General features: G+C 40.4%; 1 protein-coding gene across 1 annotated transcript; it reads left to right on the top strand.

Annotated features, from left to right (window-relative positions):
• The first annotated feature begins 15804 nt into the window (after window positions 1-15804).
• Window positions 15805-20632, top strand: LOC147537805 (uncharacterized). The gene is made up of 6 exons (XM_086642849.1): window positions 15805-16753; window positions 16858-16964; window positions 18928-19314; window positions 19346-19653; window positions 19738-19856; window positions 19942-20632. The coding sequence occupies exons 1-6, from the start codon at window positions 15812-15814 to the stop codon at window positions 20404-20406; spliced, it is 2328 nt and encodes a 775-aa protein (XP_086498975.1). The 5' UTR covers window positions 15805-15811; the 3' UTR covers window positions 20407-20632.
• The last annotated feature ends 243 nt before the right edge of the window (window positions 20633-20875 follow it).

Below are 20875 nucleotides of genomic sequence, written 5' to 3'. Positions count from 1 at the left end.
CCGGACTGTTCTTGGCCGGAAATACATACTCTCGGCCGGACTTGTTTGTGGTGTTCCGGCCATCATTTTGGCCGGAAACCATAGGGCTTTCACTTGGAACTCTTTTGCCTTGCTTTTCTTAATCTTTGATTGTGTTTTGGTGAGAAAATTTCTAGTGAGAGAAAGCTTAGTTAAGCTTTCATGGTGTTTTGTGATTTGAGGAAGAAGATGACACTCTGTTAAGGGGAGATCAAGTTCTGCTGAGAGGACACCTAGTGTATTCTGTTAAAGGGACTCCTGCATTCTTTTACAGGGAGATCGACAGCACTTCAAGACATATATTTCCCGTCGATCTTAGTCTCGCGCCTCATCGAATAGGGAGATTTTCATCTTAACTCGTGTCTTTCATTCTAATATTGCTTGTTGATCATAGGAGCATTTCTTACTTGTTTAGCTTCTGAGGCATAGTTTGTTCCAAGTTTGGGGATGGCGACGAGCTCGACATCAACTTGGAACCTGTTCATACACGAGTCTCGGTAGTAGTATCTCTTATCTCCTCCGGCTATGGTAATATCTTTCCATTCTTCTCTTTAAATTAATATGTCCTATCTTTTGGTGAGTATATGCTTGAAACATTGAGGACAATGTTAATTTTAAGTTTGGGGATGGGGTATGACTTTCAGCCATGACCATGGGGTTTCAAAAGACAAGAGGGTTCAATAATTCGACCAAATTTGAAATTTTTTGGGTAGATATGATGTGACTTTAGTGGTATGCTTAAGTATGTTGATGCATGTGTTTCAGTTTTGGTGAATGTTATGCATGTTCTTAGTCTTTTTCATGAATGTTAAGTCCTTTAGTGTTTGTTTTCTGATCATATGAGTAGCATCCTAAGAAAAAAGAAACATTTCTGAGGGACCTATACTAGTCATTAGTGGAGACTTAAACCCATGTGAGATATCTGAGCCTTTATATTGTTTTCGAGTGTACTCTTCTGCGCTAACTCTGAGTAGAATGAAGAGCTACTCAACCTCGTAACTTTTAAAAGAGCTTAGACGATCTCATGAGCTCAACTTTCTTAGCCACTAGGAGTGACATCAGGATAGCGACCTTACTCTTGTAGTCCACGAAACCCGACAATAGTGTCAACTTTAGGGAAACGGATACTCCACCACCCATTCACATACTACTCCCGAGAATGAAGACTTGGAAAGTATAGAAAGAAGAATGTGAAACAAAGTGAGAATGAAGAAAAAGTTGTTTGTTGAGAATACAAGTGTTAGTGTTCTTGTTTTGTTATGAAAAAAGAAAAAAAAAAAAAATGAAAAATGAAAAAAAAATGAAAAAAAATTGAGTTTATGGGTTATTTGTGTTTTTTATGTGTAATTGTTGTGAGAATAAAGTATTCAAGGCAGAAAGCTAAGTTTAGAAGTTGTTTGAGCGTTCTTTTTATTGAAGATGTCGACGTTCTCGGGATTTCACTACTTTCATCTCATTACTTGTATCCGTTGACCTTTAGGAAACATTGTTAGAGGGTATAGTGGGTGAGAAGGGTGAGTGAACTTCCCCATTCCATTTTAGTGGTTATTTCCATTCTTTAGAGATCATTTCGTTCTAAAACTTGTTATCCTCATTTGTTTTGTATGTGTTGAGTTTCTCTTTATTCCATGCTCACACATTAGAGTGAACCGTATTATCTATTTTTGAGTGATTTCATGTTTAAGAGTGTATGACCGTGAGGCTAAAGTCGAGGCGAAATGTACTAAGATAGGAATCGAAGTTTTGTGACTTTGAACTTAGATGATGCTCATTATGATTGGACACTTACATTTTAGGATGAGACTACTAGTGAGGAGGCTTTTAGCATATATATGCGTTTATCGATTTTGATTCGTTTGTTTAGCATGCTTGAGTGTGTCATTAGTTGTCATTATCTTATTTACATCGATGTTGTACTCTTTTATCTCTTTGGAATCTTGAATTTTGTGGGTATATTCACTGGAAACCCTCACGAGACGACACTCGTCCACTAGGGGTAACCTAGGGGTTTAACGGCTTGTTGCATACGCTAAATGCAACCGGGATCCCTCCGAAAGTGAGTTAGGATTTTACTTTATTGTTTTGTTTTGTTTATTTGCTCGAGGACTAGCAAATTCTAAGTTTGGGGATGTTTGATGTGGCGTTAAAATACCACATTGAGATCACTTAACTTGGATGAGTTAGTTCGTTTCGGGTTTTATTTCTAATAATTTATGTATTTTTCTTGTTAGGAAGCTTATTTGGAGTTTGGCATTACATTCGGAATAAAACGAAGCAATTCGTCACATTTTCGTCTCATGTGGAAGAAACCGGAAGGAAATAGAACCAGGGGTATTTTGGTCATTTTGTGAAATTTAGAGGTTAAATGGAAAGTGGAGCCAATGATGAGTCCGACGGCGAAAACGGAAGTTGAATCGGAGTTCGGACGGAAAAGTTACGGAGGAAAGAAGTCGAAGGACATTTTTATCTTTTCTGAAAATTAGAAGTAGAAACAATTATGCAGGCACCCCTTGGTTACATAATGGAGCCCATATCCAAGGCCCAAGAGTTCAAAGAAAATAGAGAAATGAAGAAACTTGTAGGCACCCTCATTTAATGACTTAATATTTTGGAGAGTTAGGCTTTGGGGCTGCCTTTAGAAAAAGAAAAAAAAAAGAAACATAAGGCTGGTTGGTCATCTTCTTGAAGGGGACATTAGAAGTTAGGGTTTAGGAGAAAAGCTAGAGAGAGAAGGGAAGGAGGCTGCCGGCCAAGTTCTCTTGGCCGGCACGGTTCGGGTTCGTCTGAGTTTTCACCGGCGCAGGACCAGCTCCGGTGCAGCTCCAACAGGTAGCAGCTCCAACAGGTAGCAGCTCGGGTTTTCGGCAACAGGAAGAGCTCGACAAGAACAGCAACTCCACTCGCCATTCTTGGCTGCAATAAAGAACAGCAACTCGGATTTGCTACGGGACACTGGTACGGGACAGAAAAAAGCACGAACAGCTGCTCGGTTGAAGCAATAGCACGGGACGACACTATTTCTTGACCGGACTGTTCTTGGCCGGAAATACATACTCTCGGCCGGACTTGTTTGTGGTGTTCCGGCCATCATTTTGGCCGGAAACCATAGGGCTTTCACTTGGAACTCTTTTGCCTTGCTTTTCTTAATCTTTGATTGTGTTTTGGTGAGAAAATTTCTAGTGAGAGAAAGCTTAGTTAAGCTTTCATGGTGTTTTGTGATTTGAGGAAGAAGATGACACTCTGTTAAGGGGAGATCAAGTTCTGCTGAGAGGACACCTAGTGTATTCTGTTAAAGGGACTCCTGCATTCTTTTACAGGGAGATCGACAGCACTTCAAGACATATATTTCCCGTCGATCTTAGTCTCGCGCCTCATCGAATAGGGAGATTTTCATCTTAACTCGTGTCTTTCTTTGTTTTCTTCTCGTTTGTTATGTGCTCCACCATGTCTAGCTAGCTTTTGTAGTCGGATACTCGTGATACATGTTTTGATGTGACAAGAGTTTTATTGCTTTTAATGATAAATCTTCCGGATTTTTAGACCGTTCATGGACTGGAATCTGAGTTAAACCAAGAGTTCGTTGATCCATCCAAGTAAATGGGTGAAGTTAACTAACTTTTTATGCTTATAGATCATTAGTACTAGTCACTATAGACTGTGTGGATCGAAGTATCCTCCTCACTTTATTCTTGCTCGACCATTTTCCTGAATCTCTCTCACCTCTCACTTTTAGATTAGATCGTTTTATTTGTTTATTTATTATAAATCAATCAAAATCCCAATTATCATCTTTTCATTTTAGTCTGAGTTAGTGGTTGACACCTAGACCGGTGGGCTAGACTTTCTCGGTATTCTTATTACCTTCCTATCTTCGTGGATCGATCCCGGTCTTACCGGGTTATTACTTGACGCCCGTATACTTGCGGGTGGAGACCTTTTAGGGTAACCTTTTAGGCCCATCATAGTCCGTCACAGCTAACATGTACACCCGTTGTCCAGGTGCTGTAGGAAGTTTTCCTACTATGTCCATCTCCCATTTCATGAATGGCCAAGGAGATAGTATTGAGTTGAGACGTTCTGGGGGGAGATGAGATGTGGGTGCAAAGCGCTGACAACTGTCACACTTCTTTATGAAGTCAATGCAATCTGACCTCATAGTTGGCCAATAGTACCCGGCAGTGAGTACTCTAGTTGTTAGGCTGCGTCCTCCGGAATGATTTCCACATTCTCCTGCATGTAATTCAGTGAGGACGTACCTGGCTTCTTGTGGGGTGATACACTTGAGATAAGGTCCTGAGTATGACCTCTTGAGTAGTTGTCCATCTAGGATGGTGTATCGGGCAGCTTTAGCGCGAATCTTTCTCGCTTCTCCTTTGTCTTCTGGTAATTCATCATTTTCCAAGTATCGAATCAAGGGATTCATCCAGCTATCGATTTGATCCGTAGCGGCTACCTCTGAAGTAGGATTTTTCCATACTGCTAGCCACTCGAGCAAAACTAAAGGAATATTTTGAGTTACCTTTGTTTGAATTGAAGAACCGAGGTTAGCGAGCGCATCAGCGTGTCCATTCTCTAGACGAGGTATCTGTGTTATGTTCATTTCTTTTAAGGACGTTTGTAACTCTTTTACGTGAGCGAGGTATGCAGTCATCTTGGCGTCACGTGCTTGATAAGTTCCCTGTAACTGGTTGACAATGAGTTAGGAGTCTGACTTAACGTCTAATCTCTGGATTCCCATTTCTTTTGCAAGTGTAAGCCCAGCTATAAGTGCCTCGTATTCAGCTTCATTGTTTGTTGCTTTGAATGCACAACGGATAGCTCGTTGTATTAGATCTCCTTCGGGAGAAGTCAGAGCTATCCCCAACCCTACACCGTTCATATTGCTTGAACCATCTACTGATAAGTTCCACTTCTGTTCGCTTTTGTCGGTTAAGCACAACAACTCTTTCTCTGCCTGTATCAGTATGTTAGGTGAAAAATCAACAAGGAAATCAGCTAATACCTGTGATTTGATGGCGGTCCTTGGTTGGTATGAAATGTCATACTCACTCAGCTCCACTGCCCACTTGGTGAGACGTCCAGAAAGTTCAGGTTTGTGGAGAACATTCTTTAGAGGAAATGTCGTAACGACCACTATTGAGTGACACTTGAAATAAGGTCTGAGTTTACAAGTAGCAGTAACCAGTGCAAGGGCAAGCTTTTCTAACCGGTTGTATCGGGTTTCTGCGTCCAGAAGTGATTTGCTCACGTAGTAGACTGGAAGTTGTTTTTTATCTTCTTCTCGTACCAGCACAGCGCTTACTGCTGTTTCCGCAACTGCCAAATAAATGTAAAGTTTCTCACCTTCTTTGGGTGTTGAGAGTAGAGGTGGTGAGGTCAGGTACGCTTTGAGTTGTTGAAGTGGATCTTCGCATGCTGGCGTCCACTCAAAGTTTTTTGACTTGCGTAGGGTGGCGAAGAAAAGGTGGCACTTTTCAGAAGATTTCGATATGAAGCGACTGAGTGCGGCGACTCTCCCTGCTAATTTCTGCACGTCTTTTATGCAAGTGGGAGATGAAATGTTCATGACTGCTTGTATCTGTTCTGGGTTGGCTTCGATTCCTCTTTGTGTCACCATGTAACCTAAGAATTTTCCTGAGGAAACGCCAAATGAACATTTAGCAGGGTTTAGTTTCATGTTATACCTTTTGAGGACGTCGAAGGCTTGGCGAAGGTGATCGAGATGTTGTTCCGCTTCCAATGACTTGACCAACATGTCGTCTATATACACTTCCATCGTATCCCCTATCATTTCAGCGAACATTCGGTTGACGAGCCTCTGGTAAGTGGCTCCTGCGTTCTTCAAGCCGAAGGGCATTACTTTGTAACAAAAGATGCCTCTTTCTGTCACAAAGGCAGTTTTCTCTTGATCATCAGGATGCATCAAGATCTGATTGTACCCGGAGAAGGCATCCATGAAACTGAGGAGTTCGTGTCCAGATGTAGCGTCGACTAGCATGTCAATATGTGGTAATGGAAAGGAGTCTTTCGGACACGCCTTGTTGAGGTCGGTAAAATCGATACACACTCTCCACTTGCCATTCTTCTTTTTTACCACTACTACATTAGCAAGCCAGTCGGGATAGTGGACCTCACGAAATGAACCGATGTCGATCAACTTTTGAATTTCTTCGTTGATTACTTTGTTTCTTTCTGGAGCAAACTTTCTCCTCTTTTGCTTGACCGGAGGGAAGCTCGGATCAACCTGTAATTTATGAACGACAACTTGCGGATCAATACCTGTCATGTCAGCGTGTGACCATGCGAAGCAGTCATGGTGAAGCGTGAGGAATTCTACTAGCTTTTCTCTGAGCGTAGGATTCAGTCTTGAACCGATCTGTACTTTATGATCTGTTAGCTCTGAGTGGATCTGTACTTCATCCAACTCCTCCATAGTTGGCTTGTCTGGGTCACTATGGAGTAGTTGTTCTGTCTGTAATTGTTATAAGGGAGCTTTGGGCGTCTTCAAGGTGTTTTTGTAGCAGTTTCGAGGCGTGCTCTGTTCGCCTTTGACTTCACGTACCCCCCACGGAGTAGAGAACCTTATAACTTGGTGGATGGTTGATGGGACCGCCCTCATGTTGTGGATCCAAGGACGTCCAAGTATGATGTTGTAGGCAGAGGGACTGTCGAGTACTACGAAGGTTGTACTCATGTTGATTCCGCCTGCAAAAACAGGTAAAGAAATTTCGCTGAGCGTGTACTTTTGCTCGCCACTGAAACCGATGAGAATGGTGGGTCGGCGACATATACTCGTTTCTTCCAGTCCCATTCCTCGCAATGCATGTAAAAACAACACGTTAGTAGATGAACCATTATCGACAAGTATTCTTTTAACAAGAACATTAGAAATAGCAAGTGAGATAACGAGAGCGTCATGATGAGGGTTGACGAGCCCTGATGCTTCACTGTCTGGGAAGCTGAGAACTTGGTCGGTGAAGACAGGTGAAGATGTTTTAGATGAGTGAGCGTCTGGGTTGGCCGCTACACGTGCACTTCTTTTGGCGGCTGAATGACTGACTCCGCTTACTTCTGATCCTCCTGTGATAACCAAACATGTTTTTGTTGGAGTTGGTTCCTCTGGTTCCTTTCGATGAACATATCTTTGGGCTATAGTGTTTTTCCCCTTATCTGTCAATAGGTCAGTGAGGTGACCTCTCTTCAAGAGTTCAGCTACTTCTAGTCGAAGGGCTATGCAATCAGCGGTCATGTGCCCGTGGTCAGCGTGGAATTCACACCACTTGGTATTGTCTCTCTTATCACTAGGAGTTTTTGTCTTGGCGGGCCATCTTACTACATTGCCCATTCCATTCATTACAGCGACTACTTCGACAGGTTCAATGTTGAGATTATATTCTGGAATTTTGGAGCGAACAGGCGCTTGATTTTTATCACTTGGACGCCCAGAGGGGGTGCTGAATGGTTTCCTGTTCTCCCTGGACAAGGGTCCTCTGGATGTTGGATATCGTTCTGCATGTCGACGATCGGTCCTTCTGTCGGACTGTCTAGAGCGCCGATCACTGTTTTTTCCTTCATACGAGTATGACCTGTTTTGGTGGGCTTCGTCTTCTTCCCAACGAATTTCTACCCACGCCCTTGCTAATACGTCTTCCATTGTAGTGCAGTTGAACTTTGTGAGTTCTTTGTAAAGCTCTCCATCTGGTAGAAGACCTTTTCTGAAGGCGTCTACAGCAGTTTCCTGGTTACAATAAGGGATAGATACTTTCTCCCTGTTAAATCTTCCCACGTAGTCACGTAGTGGTTCTCCTCTTCTTTGGTGGACTCTGTACAAGTCACCAGAAAGTTTTTCCAACTTTTTGCTGCTGGGGAATTGTTCGACAAAAGTGTCCGTCAACTGGGCAAACGACGCAATCGAGTTATTAGGGAGGTTTGTGTACCACTGCAATGCTGGTCCGATGAGACTAGACCCAAAACTTTTGTACATGCAGGCTTCACGCAAGTCTCTTGGAATAGCTGCTTTGAACATCCTCTGTTTGTAAGAGGCAATGTGGTCATCTGGGTCAGATGTACCATCATACATCTTCATGTTCGGGAAAGAAAACTTCTTTGGCATCTCCACCAACGCGATAGCATCGACAAAGGGCGAGTCAGCGTAACTGTGAGGAAGACTCTTTTTTAAAGGAGTGGGCATTCCTGGAATACGTGTAATCAATGCTTCCATCTCTGCCAATTTCTTTGCCATTGCCTGTTCTAGAGGAGTACTTGTAGACGCAAACGGAAGCGAATCAGAAGATACATTAACTTGAGTTGATCCGTTTGTCATAGGATACATAGTAGGTAAAGTATATGGGAGAGAAGAGTAAAAGGGTGTAGTAATTGGAAGAGTTTGATGCGTGTGCTGGGAGACACGCAATGGTGTGACAGGAGTAGCGGTAGGGACTGGAGTTGATCCGCCAACTGTTACAGGAACTTCTTGACTCGAGGGGCCTGCTCCTTCTGTACTTGTAGGAACTGGTCTGGCATTTCTCGAGGTATGAATTCTGGAACCTCTTGGAGTCGTCATAGAAAGTTCAGTAATTTTTTCCTGGAGTAATTGGTTCTCTGCTCTAACCAACAGGTTCTCTTCTTCCAACGCTTTGAAGCGTTCAGAGTTCTCTCGTACTTGAGCGGTAAGTGCAGCAAGTTGAGCAGAAACGTCAAGAGGAGCAGATGTCATGTTCTCTTCCATTTGGCTGATTGTCTTCGTTGTTAGTTGCTGAGGCCCCACGGTGGGCGCCAAACTGTAGACGGTGAAAAGTCTACGGGTCGGAAGTCAGAAGGTCGAAAGCGTGAACGTCTTCTGGAATTCCAAACGTCGAGTTCTTGATTGATGGGCACCAGCAACGTGTGAAAGAAACCTGCAAAAGAAGGTGAACAGACACAAACAAACCCGTGAAGGCTTGGGGGGACACCGGGATGGTGCCTGCCAAGGGCCCTCCGGCGGTCAAGTCAGTAAAGTATTACAATGAATAATAAATGAAAAGCCGAGAGTATAACCGTTGATGTATAATCGGAGAGTGGCTAGGCTCGTAGAATGACCGGAGTTCGAATCTACGGGAGTGAAATGATCAGAAGTATGAGAGTAGATGTTACCAGTAGCGTCGAGCGAGAAGAAGGTTATGATTTCCTCGAAGATGTCTGGAAGCGTCGAGCAGGAAGCGTCGAGCCGGAAGCGTCGGACAGGAAGCGTCGAGCAAGAATAAGCTTTAACACCCTTGAGGCATCTAGTAGTGTCCACGACCAGAACCAGGTGAACTTGTATGCAAAACGTCTCAAGGATAGTCGAAGAACAGAGAGCGAGTGGAGAAAGAAGAAGTAGTATGGGTTGCTTTGCTCTGCATTCGATGATCTGAGAAATGAAAGTGCTCCTCTTTATATAGGCTTAAGGAGTGATCCGTTGGGGGGAGTAAAGGCTTGACCGTTATAGAGTAAATGCATGGCAAGATACCTGGGATGTGGTGACGTGTGCACGAGTTGTACATGCACAACGGTTGTGCATGTTCTCTGGTAATGACTTTCAGTGTGCATGTACATGGTCTCATTATTTATGTGAGACGTTACCATATTATGCCTTTCATCAATGGGGGAATATTCGTTGCTGGAGTTACGTTGACCAAGTCTGAGATCTTTGTCATTATGGATATATTTGACATGTAGAGGATCTCTTCATTAAATAATCTCTTACACGTGGCGCGTGGAGATATAGACGTGTCGAGCGCCAGACGTGTGGAGATTCGGGCGTGTGGAATTTTGTGCACGTGGAAACTCTTTGCACGTGATTGGGCCTTGACACGAGTTTTAGGGTCTAGTTGACGAGTGCCCATTAAGAGACTTCTGGGTTGGGCCCAAACAAGGACAAGCGAGCCGGGTTGGGCTTGACGTCTCGATGGACATTTTATCGTCGAGGGCCCAGGTGTAGTTTCTGGTCAACACAGTCAACACTATTAAATTTCATTCTAACCCCTAGGTACACTGAAGTAAAGTGATCAACCGACGGGAGGAATCAAGTTTTTTGAGGAAAGAGAGAGTCTGCCTTACGTCAGCACGAAGGCCGTTCCCTTTCTCCTTTCCACCGAACCCCCAAAATCAAATCCAATCTCTGAGCCCTAGTCCTTGATTCACTTAATCATCTACCTATCTCACAACAAATCATCTGACCTTTTCTGTATTACCTCATCATAATCAAAGATCTAAGGTCTTCCACCAACAAAAACACCCAAAACACAAAACCATAAATCTAGTGTTTAACATCATCAAGATTGCTAAGAAGACCTGAATCAAACGGAAAACTCAGATCTGTGCTAGCTTACTCTAAAAGAAGATTTGACCATGTAGACAAACAAAGATGGAACTGATGCAAGATGAAGCCCCATAATTTTCAAAGTTTGGTAACTACAGGGAAGTAAATAAATGATCCTCACTCTTTTCCTAATAATCTTTAGCTTTTTCTCTTTAATATGATCCAATATTAAAGTTGGTGCGACTTCCTTGGCACTTATACCACATCTTCCTTGCATGTTCACTGTGATGATGATGAACCCTGACTATATTCCTTTTATTTGGGTTTAATCTTTTCTGACTTTTGTACTAGCTTATTAGCTTAGTTCTATCTTTATACCATCTTCGCTTGCGTTCTTATCTCGGCAAGTTCTAATTTCTTTAACTCTTTTGTGTTAGTACTCAGATCCGACCAGTCAAAACCATTAACCAACATAGGCCAAACTCGACCTCACCTTTCCATCGGATATCCACTTTACTTATCAACTATGTTTACTCTTCATGATTTGGTTTATTACTCTGTCAGTCATTTGCATATATCTTTATCATACCGTTCGCTAATATCCACCTTCCTCCACCGGGATCAATTTATGACTGTCGGTCGGACAGTGTCCGGCCACGTTGATATTCATTCAGTACCGCCACACGTACCATTTTGCTACAACCACGTATCATTGACCCTACATCTCATGAGCCCATATCCTTTATCTTACGAGCACTTTAATGTTAATATTATCTTACCTTTCGACCCTGGAGGACATTATATTTCAGATATTAATTTCCACTTTTGTCGCCCACGTTTGGTTTCTCATCTCTTAACTCACTTTTTGTCGATTACTTTTGTCTTCGACATCGAATAGATTTAACTCTTTATCCAAATTCCTTAACATTTTCACTTCCACCCTTAGGCGCAATTCATTTGCGATCACTTGTTAGATTAGCTTTGTATTTATACTCATGTTATGAAGGCGATCCCAATTAATAGGTATTTGACTTGTTTCTGTTCATTAGGACTCGGGTTGATATGGTCTCTGTGTTTGGAGAATAATGGCGGGATAAATCGGAATCATTTTTTGGTTCCTTCTTGCAGACATCCTCATTTCTTCTTGGAACTTTGGGTGCTTGTTTAACCCATCTTCTATGTTACAAGAAGTTAGGTACAAGTTTTATCTTTCAATCAACCAGGAGGACTCCTAGGATCAATTTACATATCATTCATAGGATAAGTTGTTGGCCTTGCAGGATACAAGATGAAGAATGCTCTGCAAATCAAACTTATATCATGCAATTCCTTTGTTCTGTAATTTTATTTTCCTATGTTGTTTGTTGTAAACTTCTTTGATGTTTAATGTATTCTATTTCAACAAAAATAACCCTGGGTACACTTACTTTTGATTTTAATCCAACAATAAGATCAAAATGTTCACTTTCTGAAGTCATTCTCCACACATAGACTCAACTCTGTCTCCTTTCTCGATGAACATATCTAGTTCTTTATACCTGGCCAAGGTCTTAATGAAGTCTTTTTAAGTGCCCAAGATCCTCAGTCTTGTGGTCGCTTGCTTTGTGGAAGGTGCACCAAATCGGAGATTCTCTCAGCCACCTATCTTTCTTGTCCAGTTTTGGTAGAGACAATTCTTCTTGGTTCTTTTTACCAGTACCTCCAAGATTTCCTCTCTTAATTTATGGTTAAAAGAATATATCCCCTATACTCTGGTCTAGTTCTTTTGTACTGATCCCGTACTCTTGACGTTGATCTTTCCCTTTTTCTTCTTCTAGGGTGATCTCTTTATATCTAAGGTTTGTTCACCTCGTTTATCATTCGAAATCTTTCTTTGGTCGTTATCGCGACTCCAACTCTGCCTATCCTCTTAGTTAAGGTAGCAGATTCTTTGTTCGCAATAGTGGTTGCGAATCACTCTTTCATCGTTGTTTTGGAGAGATTTGCATTTTGACATGAGTTTTGCATAATCTCGTCTCTGAATCTCTACAAAAACTTCTTAATGATTCTCTTTCGTTCTGGATGATTCCGAGCTGGGATTTCGAGCTCTTCTCGAGCATCTTATTGCTTTGGATGGAAGTCATTACAAAAAGTTGAGGTGAGCTCTTCAAATTATTTTATAGTCTCCCCCAACAAGTATAATACCACGATCTAGTTGTTCCTCTCAAGACGGTAAGCAAAAACTCGACACATGGTCGACTAACCTGTGGTTGCCATACTCATGAGAGTAATGAAATCATTGAGGAAAATTTATGGGTCAGTCGATCCATCTGAGTCTCCAACATTGGGTATTTGAAATCCTTTGTTCTTTTTGCGTTCAATATCTCCAAACTGAGAGGAGGCAGTGTTATTTTTCCCTGCATTGACATCTCTTTCTCGGTTATTTTCTTCTTCATCTCAGGCAACTACTGGATTACCAAGCCTCCGAGCAAAGGCATGTCCTCCTTGGGAGAAATTTCGAACACTAGGATCGAGGGGGCATCCTCTTCCACTCGTTTTGTCCATGGTGGTGGCCTCTGTATGTGAAAGGGATGTCCTACGCCAAAAGATGCAATGTGAGCAATTTGTCGGATTTGTCCATGGTGGTGGCCAAGTCTGGAAGATTTAGGGATCGCAGTGTTTAGCTAGAAACTAACTACGATCGACGAATCACTAGGCGATTCGCGGCTAACTTTGTCCGCATCCTACATCGGGTTACACCAAAGAGTGTCGATTTGATCAGAAGATATGACTAGAGGGATGAGACATATAAACATGGGTTAGACCCATAAATATGTCCAAAAGCCTAAAGAAAGCTAAGGCAAAGATAGTTAGAAGGCCAGAACGAAGGGTTTTTGGGTCAGTGCACTTAAGGCCCATTGGTGTGCTCGCCATGCCTTGAACGGCCACACTATAAGGGGGTCGGCCAGATCTTACCTCTTAGGGATTTGATTGGCCGGCCATAACAAGGAAAGAGAAAAAATATAAACTGTTTCTATTTTCGACAAAATCCTTATTCTGCTTCTATTTTGGCTTTTAGGAAACCTGATTAGGGTTGGACTCTAACCTTGGGATTCTATATAAGTCTCTCATTAGAACAAAATAAGGTAGAAGAAATTCTCAGAGAGATTTCTGACTCTATAATATCAAGTAGAAAAACATAAAGAGAATTAGTCCCAACTATCTATCGAGTCTAAAGAATAAGATGTTCTTCGTCTAACTGTCATTAAAGTTCTAACTAAACTTGAGGTGGGAGATCAAGTTGATTACTCAGAGTCTCAAGTAGATGAACTATAATGGATCTCTTGGTCTTCTTATATTCAACCGTTTAAATTCGTGGGAAAAAACAATTAAGTTAATAATCTCTATTTACTTAGTTCATACTTCATATTATGTTTATGAATGAGATCTTGGGAATACTAATGTTAGACATTAGATGTCTGAGATCCCGCTTAGAAAACCAGGGGCGTGGGTGAGGGGGTGCGGTCGCACCGGACCCCCCTCTTCCCAAGGGCCCCATATCTGAAAAATCAAATTGAGCAAGGAACTTATAAATTAAAAGCCAACATAATACATGTTATCAAGTTAGCTTAGCTGGCTCGTGCCTTGCCTCATACTATCAAGGTCACAGGATCGAGTTCCTTGTGCTATACAATTTAGGTTTTTTTTCTTTGTTTTTTCTACTTTATGGGGCAACAAGACTTGACTTGCGATGATGTTATAAGGCCCAATGTTAATATTATGTAGCCCTCAACAGAGACATTTAGGTAGATACTAGATAAGTAGGTTCTACCATGACTCTAGACGACATGTCATTATTATTTCATAAACATGTTTATTTAGACGATTTAGATGCTGACGGTAAAACAAAAAGAACAAAACTAGATATATAACGGTTCAATTTTTTCTTCCTCTCCTTCTTGTCATCTTTATTTGGATTCACCTGAGATAAGAAAAAGTTTCTAGCTTAATTTATTTGGATTTTTACTAAATGCATTATATTTTGAAAAGAAATTTGTGTTGTAACGTTATCAGAGAAAGGGCCCCCAATATTTTTTTCGCACCGGGTCCCCGAATTCTCAGCCACGCCACTGTAGAACACTAGGAGACCATAACTCTATGTTCCTTATGCAACCTCTCTATTTCTTTCATCCTTGCCCCTACTTATTTTTATTTCCTTTTTGGCCCCCCAATTTTCATAATCAAAAAATGACCTATTTTTTTAAAACTACAACTAATTTTTCTTGTTTCCATAATTATCCTTCCTCCAAAATTAATTCTTATTTGCCCATTCTCTCTTCTACGATGTCGGAGAAATGGTTGCAACGACTGGCGACACACCGACAACCTTCACGAGTCTTTTTCTTCATCTTCTTATCTCATATTGGTTCAGAGAACTAAAAACGAAAGATTAAGAGATGGGTCAAGTTCAACCTCATCTTACTAGCTCTAATTGAGTTGCAAATGGTGGCGGCAATCTGTTCATTATAACTTCTCTGTATGTCGAATATATGGAAACGAATGTTATCGATTTACACAAATTTATGATTTTGTTCAGTCAAGTTGGTTAAATCATTTATGTTCTTATTTACAGAGATTTGAGTGCTCAAAGATCTCTGGGTTATGGCTATGTTAATTATAACCTATGTTGTAAAAGGCGACGCTTAAGCGAGCTTAAGCGCCAAAAGCGTCAGGTTGAGGGAAGGGGCGCTTTAAATTGAGGCGAGAAACCCAGATTTCCCCTGGTGGCGCCTTCAGCCGCTTAGGCGAGCGCCTTTAGGCGCCCCAGGGGAAGCGTGAGGCGGCCCAAGTCGTTAGGGTAGTGCCCTCAGTTTTTTTTTTTTTAGGGCTTTAGCCCAAATCGACAGCTTCCCCTAATCTATTTCTCTCTTTAACCCTCATGCCCACCACCATGAACGACTCTTGAAGACGAAACTTCATCTTCTTCTCCTTCTTATTTCATCAATCTTCATCAATATCATCAGGTAAGTCATTTATTCTAAGTTTTATCCTGTTCATCTTCTCCCTCTTCTTATTTTTATTTCAAGAACTTTTAAAATCTCTTTTTTTGCTGTTTTTTTATAATTTTCAGCAACTAATTTTTTTTACTTATTCTTAAGTCTTAACTAATGTTATTTACTAGTTAGTAGTTACTAACTTATTAATACTATTAAAATCTCTTTTTTTGTTGTTTTTTTATAATTTTCAGCAACTAATTTTTTTTTTTTTTTACTTATTCTTAATCTTAAGTCTTAACTAATGTTATTTACTAGTTAGTACTTAGTAGTTAGTAGTTACTAACTTCTTAATACTATTAAAATCTCTTTTTTTGCTGTTTTTTATAATTTTCAGCAACTAATTTTTTTTTTTTTTTTTTACTTATTCTTAATCTTAAGTCTTAACTAATGTTATTTACTAGTTAGTACTTAGTAGTTACTTGTGAATTATATGGTTTGTGTGAATTTGTGAATTATATGGTTTGTGTGAATTAGTGATATGTCTTCTTCGGCTTCAACGGCTCGTGTGAGACCGTCGAGTGATCCCGGTTGGGAGTATGGACAACCGGTGGATGGTGACAAGAATAGAGTGCAATGTGGCTTGTGTGGAATGAGAAGTAATGGAGGAATTAATAGGCACAAACAACATCTTGTCGGCGGTTACAAAGATGTAAGAGTTTGTCCTAAGGTGCCTAAGGAGGTACAAGAAGCGATACAAAAGTATATGGCCGAAGGAAGGAAAAAGAGAGACGAAAATACTCAATTGAGGATGGCTCAAATTGATAGTGTCAATATTTACAAATCACCTCATGCACCTTATGAGAATGACGAAGAGTCGGAAGATCACTATATAGATTTAGATGGTACACAAGCTAGTGGTGGAAGTGGGTCTGGGAGTGGGACACCAACTAGTAGAATGGCTCCAAAACAACCTAAGGTACATGGTCAAATGGATAGTTTTTTCAAACCAAACTTGAAAAAGTTAGTGCAAAATCCTATTGACAATGTGCATAAGAGGGGAAGAAGAGACAATGTAGCTGAGTATATTGCTGCTTTCTTTTACGATAATGTGATTGCCTTCAATGTAATCAAAAGCCTTAGTTTTGCTATGATGATTCAAGCGGTTGGTCAATTTGGTCCGGGGTTAAAAATCCCTACTTACCAGGAATTGAGAGTCCCTCTTTTGGTCAAAGCTGTCAATTCCACCAAGACGTGGATAGATACATTTAGACCCCTCTGGGTTTCATATGGGCGTACTATTATGACGAATTGGTGGACAGATGGGAAAGGTAGATGTCTCATCAATTTTCTAGTGAATTGTCCAAAAGGAACTGTCTTTCTGAGATCACTTGATGGTTCTGAACATGTAAAGGATGCAAAACTCATCTTGAAACTATTGACTGAAGTCGTCGAGGAAGTAGGTCCCGAGAATGTTGTTCAAGTAAGACTTTAACCCTTCGTATTTGGATGTATATCTTAGTTCTTATTTTGGATGTATATTTTAGTTCTTATTTTGACATATTCGACTTAATCACTTAATTGCAGGTTGTAACAGATAATGCATCTAATTACAAGCTTGCAGGAAAGTGGTTGATGGAAGATAAGAAATATAATTTGTATTGGACTCCATGTGCAGCTGATGGGCCTAAAAGGTTACCCTAAAAGGTCTACACCCGCAAGTGCACGGGTGTCAAGTTGTAATTTCTCGGTAAGACCGGTTCGTTCCTCAGAGACTAAGTCAAACTCAATTTAATCTTAAAACTATTGTGATTTTCAAAAGTGGTTTGATTGGTAATATGATTCAAAAAAAAGAAAAAGAATAGCAAATATAACTCAAAAGAAAATAAATAAGTTGGTATTCAGAAAAGGGGAACCTAGGGTTTTTGAATCCATCCACATGATAATCCTAAAGACGATTTATTTGCCTTAATCAACTAAGTTCTTTGTTTTACTCGGGTTCTATTACATGAACGTTCTAGAAACCGGAAGATGTTGTCATTAAAATCAATAAGAACTTTAAAATATATGAAGATTTAATCTAAAAATTGACTTGCATATAAATCAAAACAATAACATTCTCATTACAGACTTCATCTAAAACCCTAGATAGAAAATTAGTTCTTCATGATAAAAGATGGAAGCTTAACTATATAGAAAAAGGAAAGAAAAGTAGAAAAGTTGGATTTCTTACTGATTTTGTAGCCAAACAGAGCCTTAAGGAAGTGATTTCCTTCTGTTTTTCCAAGAATTCTGCCAAACGCACCCTCTGGGAAAACGATTTTCTCGTCTTCCCGGAAATGGTTTCCCTCTGGAAAATTTATTTTCTCACCTTCCTTAACTCTCTTTCTCTCTCTAAACTTCCTGTTTTCTCTCTATCTTCTTAATCTCTCTGTTAATTCTCTCTCTCTATCTCTCTCACAAAGACAGACTAATTATAATCAAAGAGATATAACATTAAAATCAAAGAAATATATCCATTAAACCTCTCGGTTCTCTCTCTCTCTCTCTCTCTACTTTCTTCTCTGTAAACAAAATGTCTCTCTCTCTAACTCTACTTTCTTCTCTGTAATCTCTCTCTCTCTCTCTCACTAAGAAATTAAGGTTACAAATCAAAGAATAAAATCAGAAATTAAAACAAATTGAATCAAAAGCTCTCGGTTTCCCTCTCTCTCTCTCTACTTTCTTCTCTAAACCGTGGTGATGACCTCTCTCTCTCTCTCTCTAATTTACTGTTTGTAGTTGAGCTTGAGAGGAGGATGATACTCCCAGCCGAGATTCAACTTCTCTCTCTCTCTCTACTGTTCCTCTCTCTAAAATCCGTCCCCCTTCTCTGTTCTAACTCTGCTTCTTTATAGACCCTCCAACTAAAATCGAATCCTAACCACAATCTCCTTCCCTCTTTCTTATCTCCAGCTAGCCGAAATCTTTCCTTCTCTATTTCTGTTTTGATTTCATGCCGAGAATATCTTCTTCAATCTCTCTCTCTCGGTTATAAATTCAAACTCCACTCACCTTCGGTTATAAGTGATCTTCAATCTCCTCCTCTCTCGGTCTCTCTGTTTAAATCTGAGTTCGAGAAGATAAGGGAGGAAGAAAATCACGTACGGTTTTGGTTGATAAGAATGGGAGATTCTGTACTTCGCGGCTGGATGAATAAAGGTGCAGCGCCCACTGCTGATGACGCCATGTGTGCGTGAAGAGTTTCAACCGTTGGATTCCGCCACCTGGTCACCACGTGTCCCTGGTTGGTCTTTAGTCAACCAACTTGGACCAAAACTTTGACCATCTCTAGTTTTCGCATCCGGATTCCGATTTCACTTCCGTTTTCGCCCACGAGTTCGTCTTGAATTCTAGTTTCACATGAGCACTAATATTGACCGGAATACTCTTGTCATTAAAATGACCAAAATGCCCCTCAAGTAGGTCTTTATCACGATGTTTTCGCATCGAACTCCGTAAATGAGACCTGAGAAAGAAAATCAAACAAATCATAAGAGTAACCGCTCGAACTGGACTAACTAACCCAGATTAAGAGATTCAAATGAGGCATTATCATGACTCATCAGCAGCACATTATGTAAATCTCATGTGCCAAGATGTATCAAACATCGCTAGGATTCACAAAGTTGTACAAGATTGTAGGCATATTGTGGTTTTCATGTACAACCACAATCAAGTGTTGCATATGATGAGAAAGTTCACTAAGGCAAGAGAGTTGGTGAGACCTGCAGTAACTAGATTTGCTACTAGTTACTTATCGATGGATAATATTTTTAACCAAAGAACGGGGTTGAGGACAATGATGCTTTCCGAGGAATGGACTACGAGCAAATGGGTGAAAATGCAAGAAGGAAAGAGAGTAGCAAAGATAATGGGGAGGCCTGATTTCTGGAATAAGTTACATTTTTGTCTTAAAATTATCTCACCATTAGTGGATATTATCAGGATGGTCGATCAGGAAGAAAAACCATGCATGGGTTACATTTATTTAGCGATGACTGAGTGTAGGAAGAAGTTAGATGCTCTCTGGGAGGAAAAAAAATGATGTGGTGATTGAGGAAGTGCTAAGAATTATTGAGCATAGGTGGTCTGATCAACTACATCAACATCTCCATGCAGCAGGATTTTATCTTAATCCTCGCATCTACTTTGATCCATCATTGAACCCGCCTATGGAGAGTAACTCAGAGATAAAAAGAGGGTTGGATGCTTGTATTAAGGCTCTGGTGCCAAATCCTACTACTCGGTCATTGATTTTTGATCAAATTGTAGAATATCGTTCTGCGACTGGAGAAATGGGGGATGAGGAAGCAATTGCAAAAAGAAAAACGCTAGCACCAGGTATTAAGGAATCAAATATCATTGAGAACTTTTAAATATCTTTTAAGTTTATCATTCGATAAATTTATTATCCGCATAATGCAGCTCAATGGTGGCTTAGTTGGGGATCAGATGTGGTAGAACTTCAGAAGTTTGCCGTAAGAGTGCTTGGGCTAACTTGTCCTGCATCTCCATGCGAAAGGAATTGGAGTGCCTTTGACCATGTAAGTAATGAATAAATAAGTTCATAATTTTTCCAAATACTAAAATCATTATTTTTACAAGAGTGTTTATCTCGTGATATAACAGTTACATACAAAGAAACGAAACAAACTAGATCATCAGAAATTGAATGATCTTGTGTTTGTCCAATATAACAACAAGTTGAAAGCTCGTTTCCTGGATCGAACTAGCCCTGGTGGAAGAGATTTAGATCCAATCATATTGAAGAATGCTGATCTAGATGAGTGGATTGCTCCATTTAATGCAGCGGATGAATTCGTAGTTGGCACTGATATAACATATGGACTAGTTGAAGAAGCTGAGGAAAATGAAGGCGATCATGTTGGTCCGAGTAGTGGGTTGAGAACTTTTAAGAGGAGAAAAGCACCTAACCAAAGTCAAAGGCAATCGACGGAACCACAACGTCAACTTGTTGATGAAGACTCTGAATCTGAGGCGGGTCAAGATGACAATCCTGAACCTACAGAAGAGCAAGAAGGAGACAAGTCAGATGGTCCTCATTCAGGAGATGATGAAGATATTGACTTTTAGATCTTCATTAGAGTACTAGACTTTAGTTAATTTTGAACTTTTGATGGTTGATTGTTTGTGTTTTGATGGTTAATTGCTTGTTTGATACTTTTGAATGCTTTTGAATTATTTTTCAATGTTTTTGAATGCTTGGATGTTAAGCTTTATACCTTTAATGTTGGCATTTGAGTGTTTATTTTGTTATTTTTATGTTAGGTACTTAGGTATGTATGTATTACTAAATATATATATATATATATATATATATACTATTTGTTTGAGACAAACGCCTCAGCTCGCCTAAGCTCGCTTAGGCAAGGCGATGGGTCTGTCGCCTCACCTTGCCTCGCGCCCGAGACAACATAGATTATAACAACCCTCAACATGCGCATAATAACCCTTCATGTCTCTCTATATATCCCCCCTTTCTCTCTATACTTTTAAAAGATCTCGGAGAAGATCTCCTAGATCTGCAACAGCAGCAACAAGT

The sequence above is a fragment of the Eschscholzia californica genome, unplaced genomic scaffold, assembly GCF_041429995.1.
Source record: "Eschscholzia californica isolate CP2 unplaced genomic scaffold, dmEscCali1.0.p SCAF_5, whole genome shotgun sequence".
In the NCBI taxonomy this organism is placed as follows: domain Eukaryota; kingdom Viridiplantae; phylum Streptophyta; class Magnoliopsida; order Ranunculales; family Papaveraceae; genus Eschscholzia; species Eschscholzia californica.
Note: the sequence above shows the minus strand (reverse complement) of the source record. Positions and strands in the feature narration are given on the sequence as shown.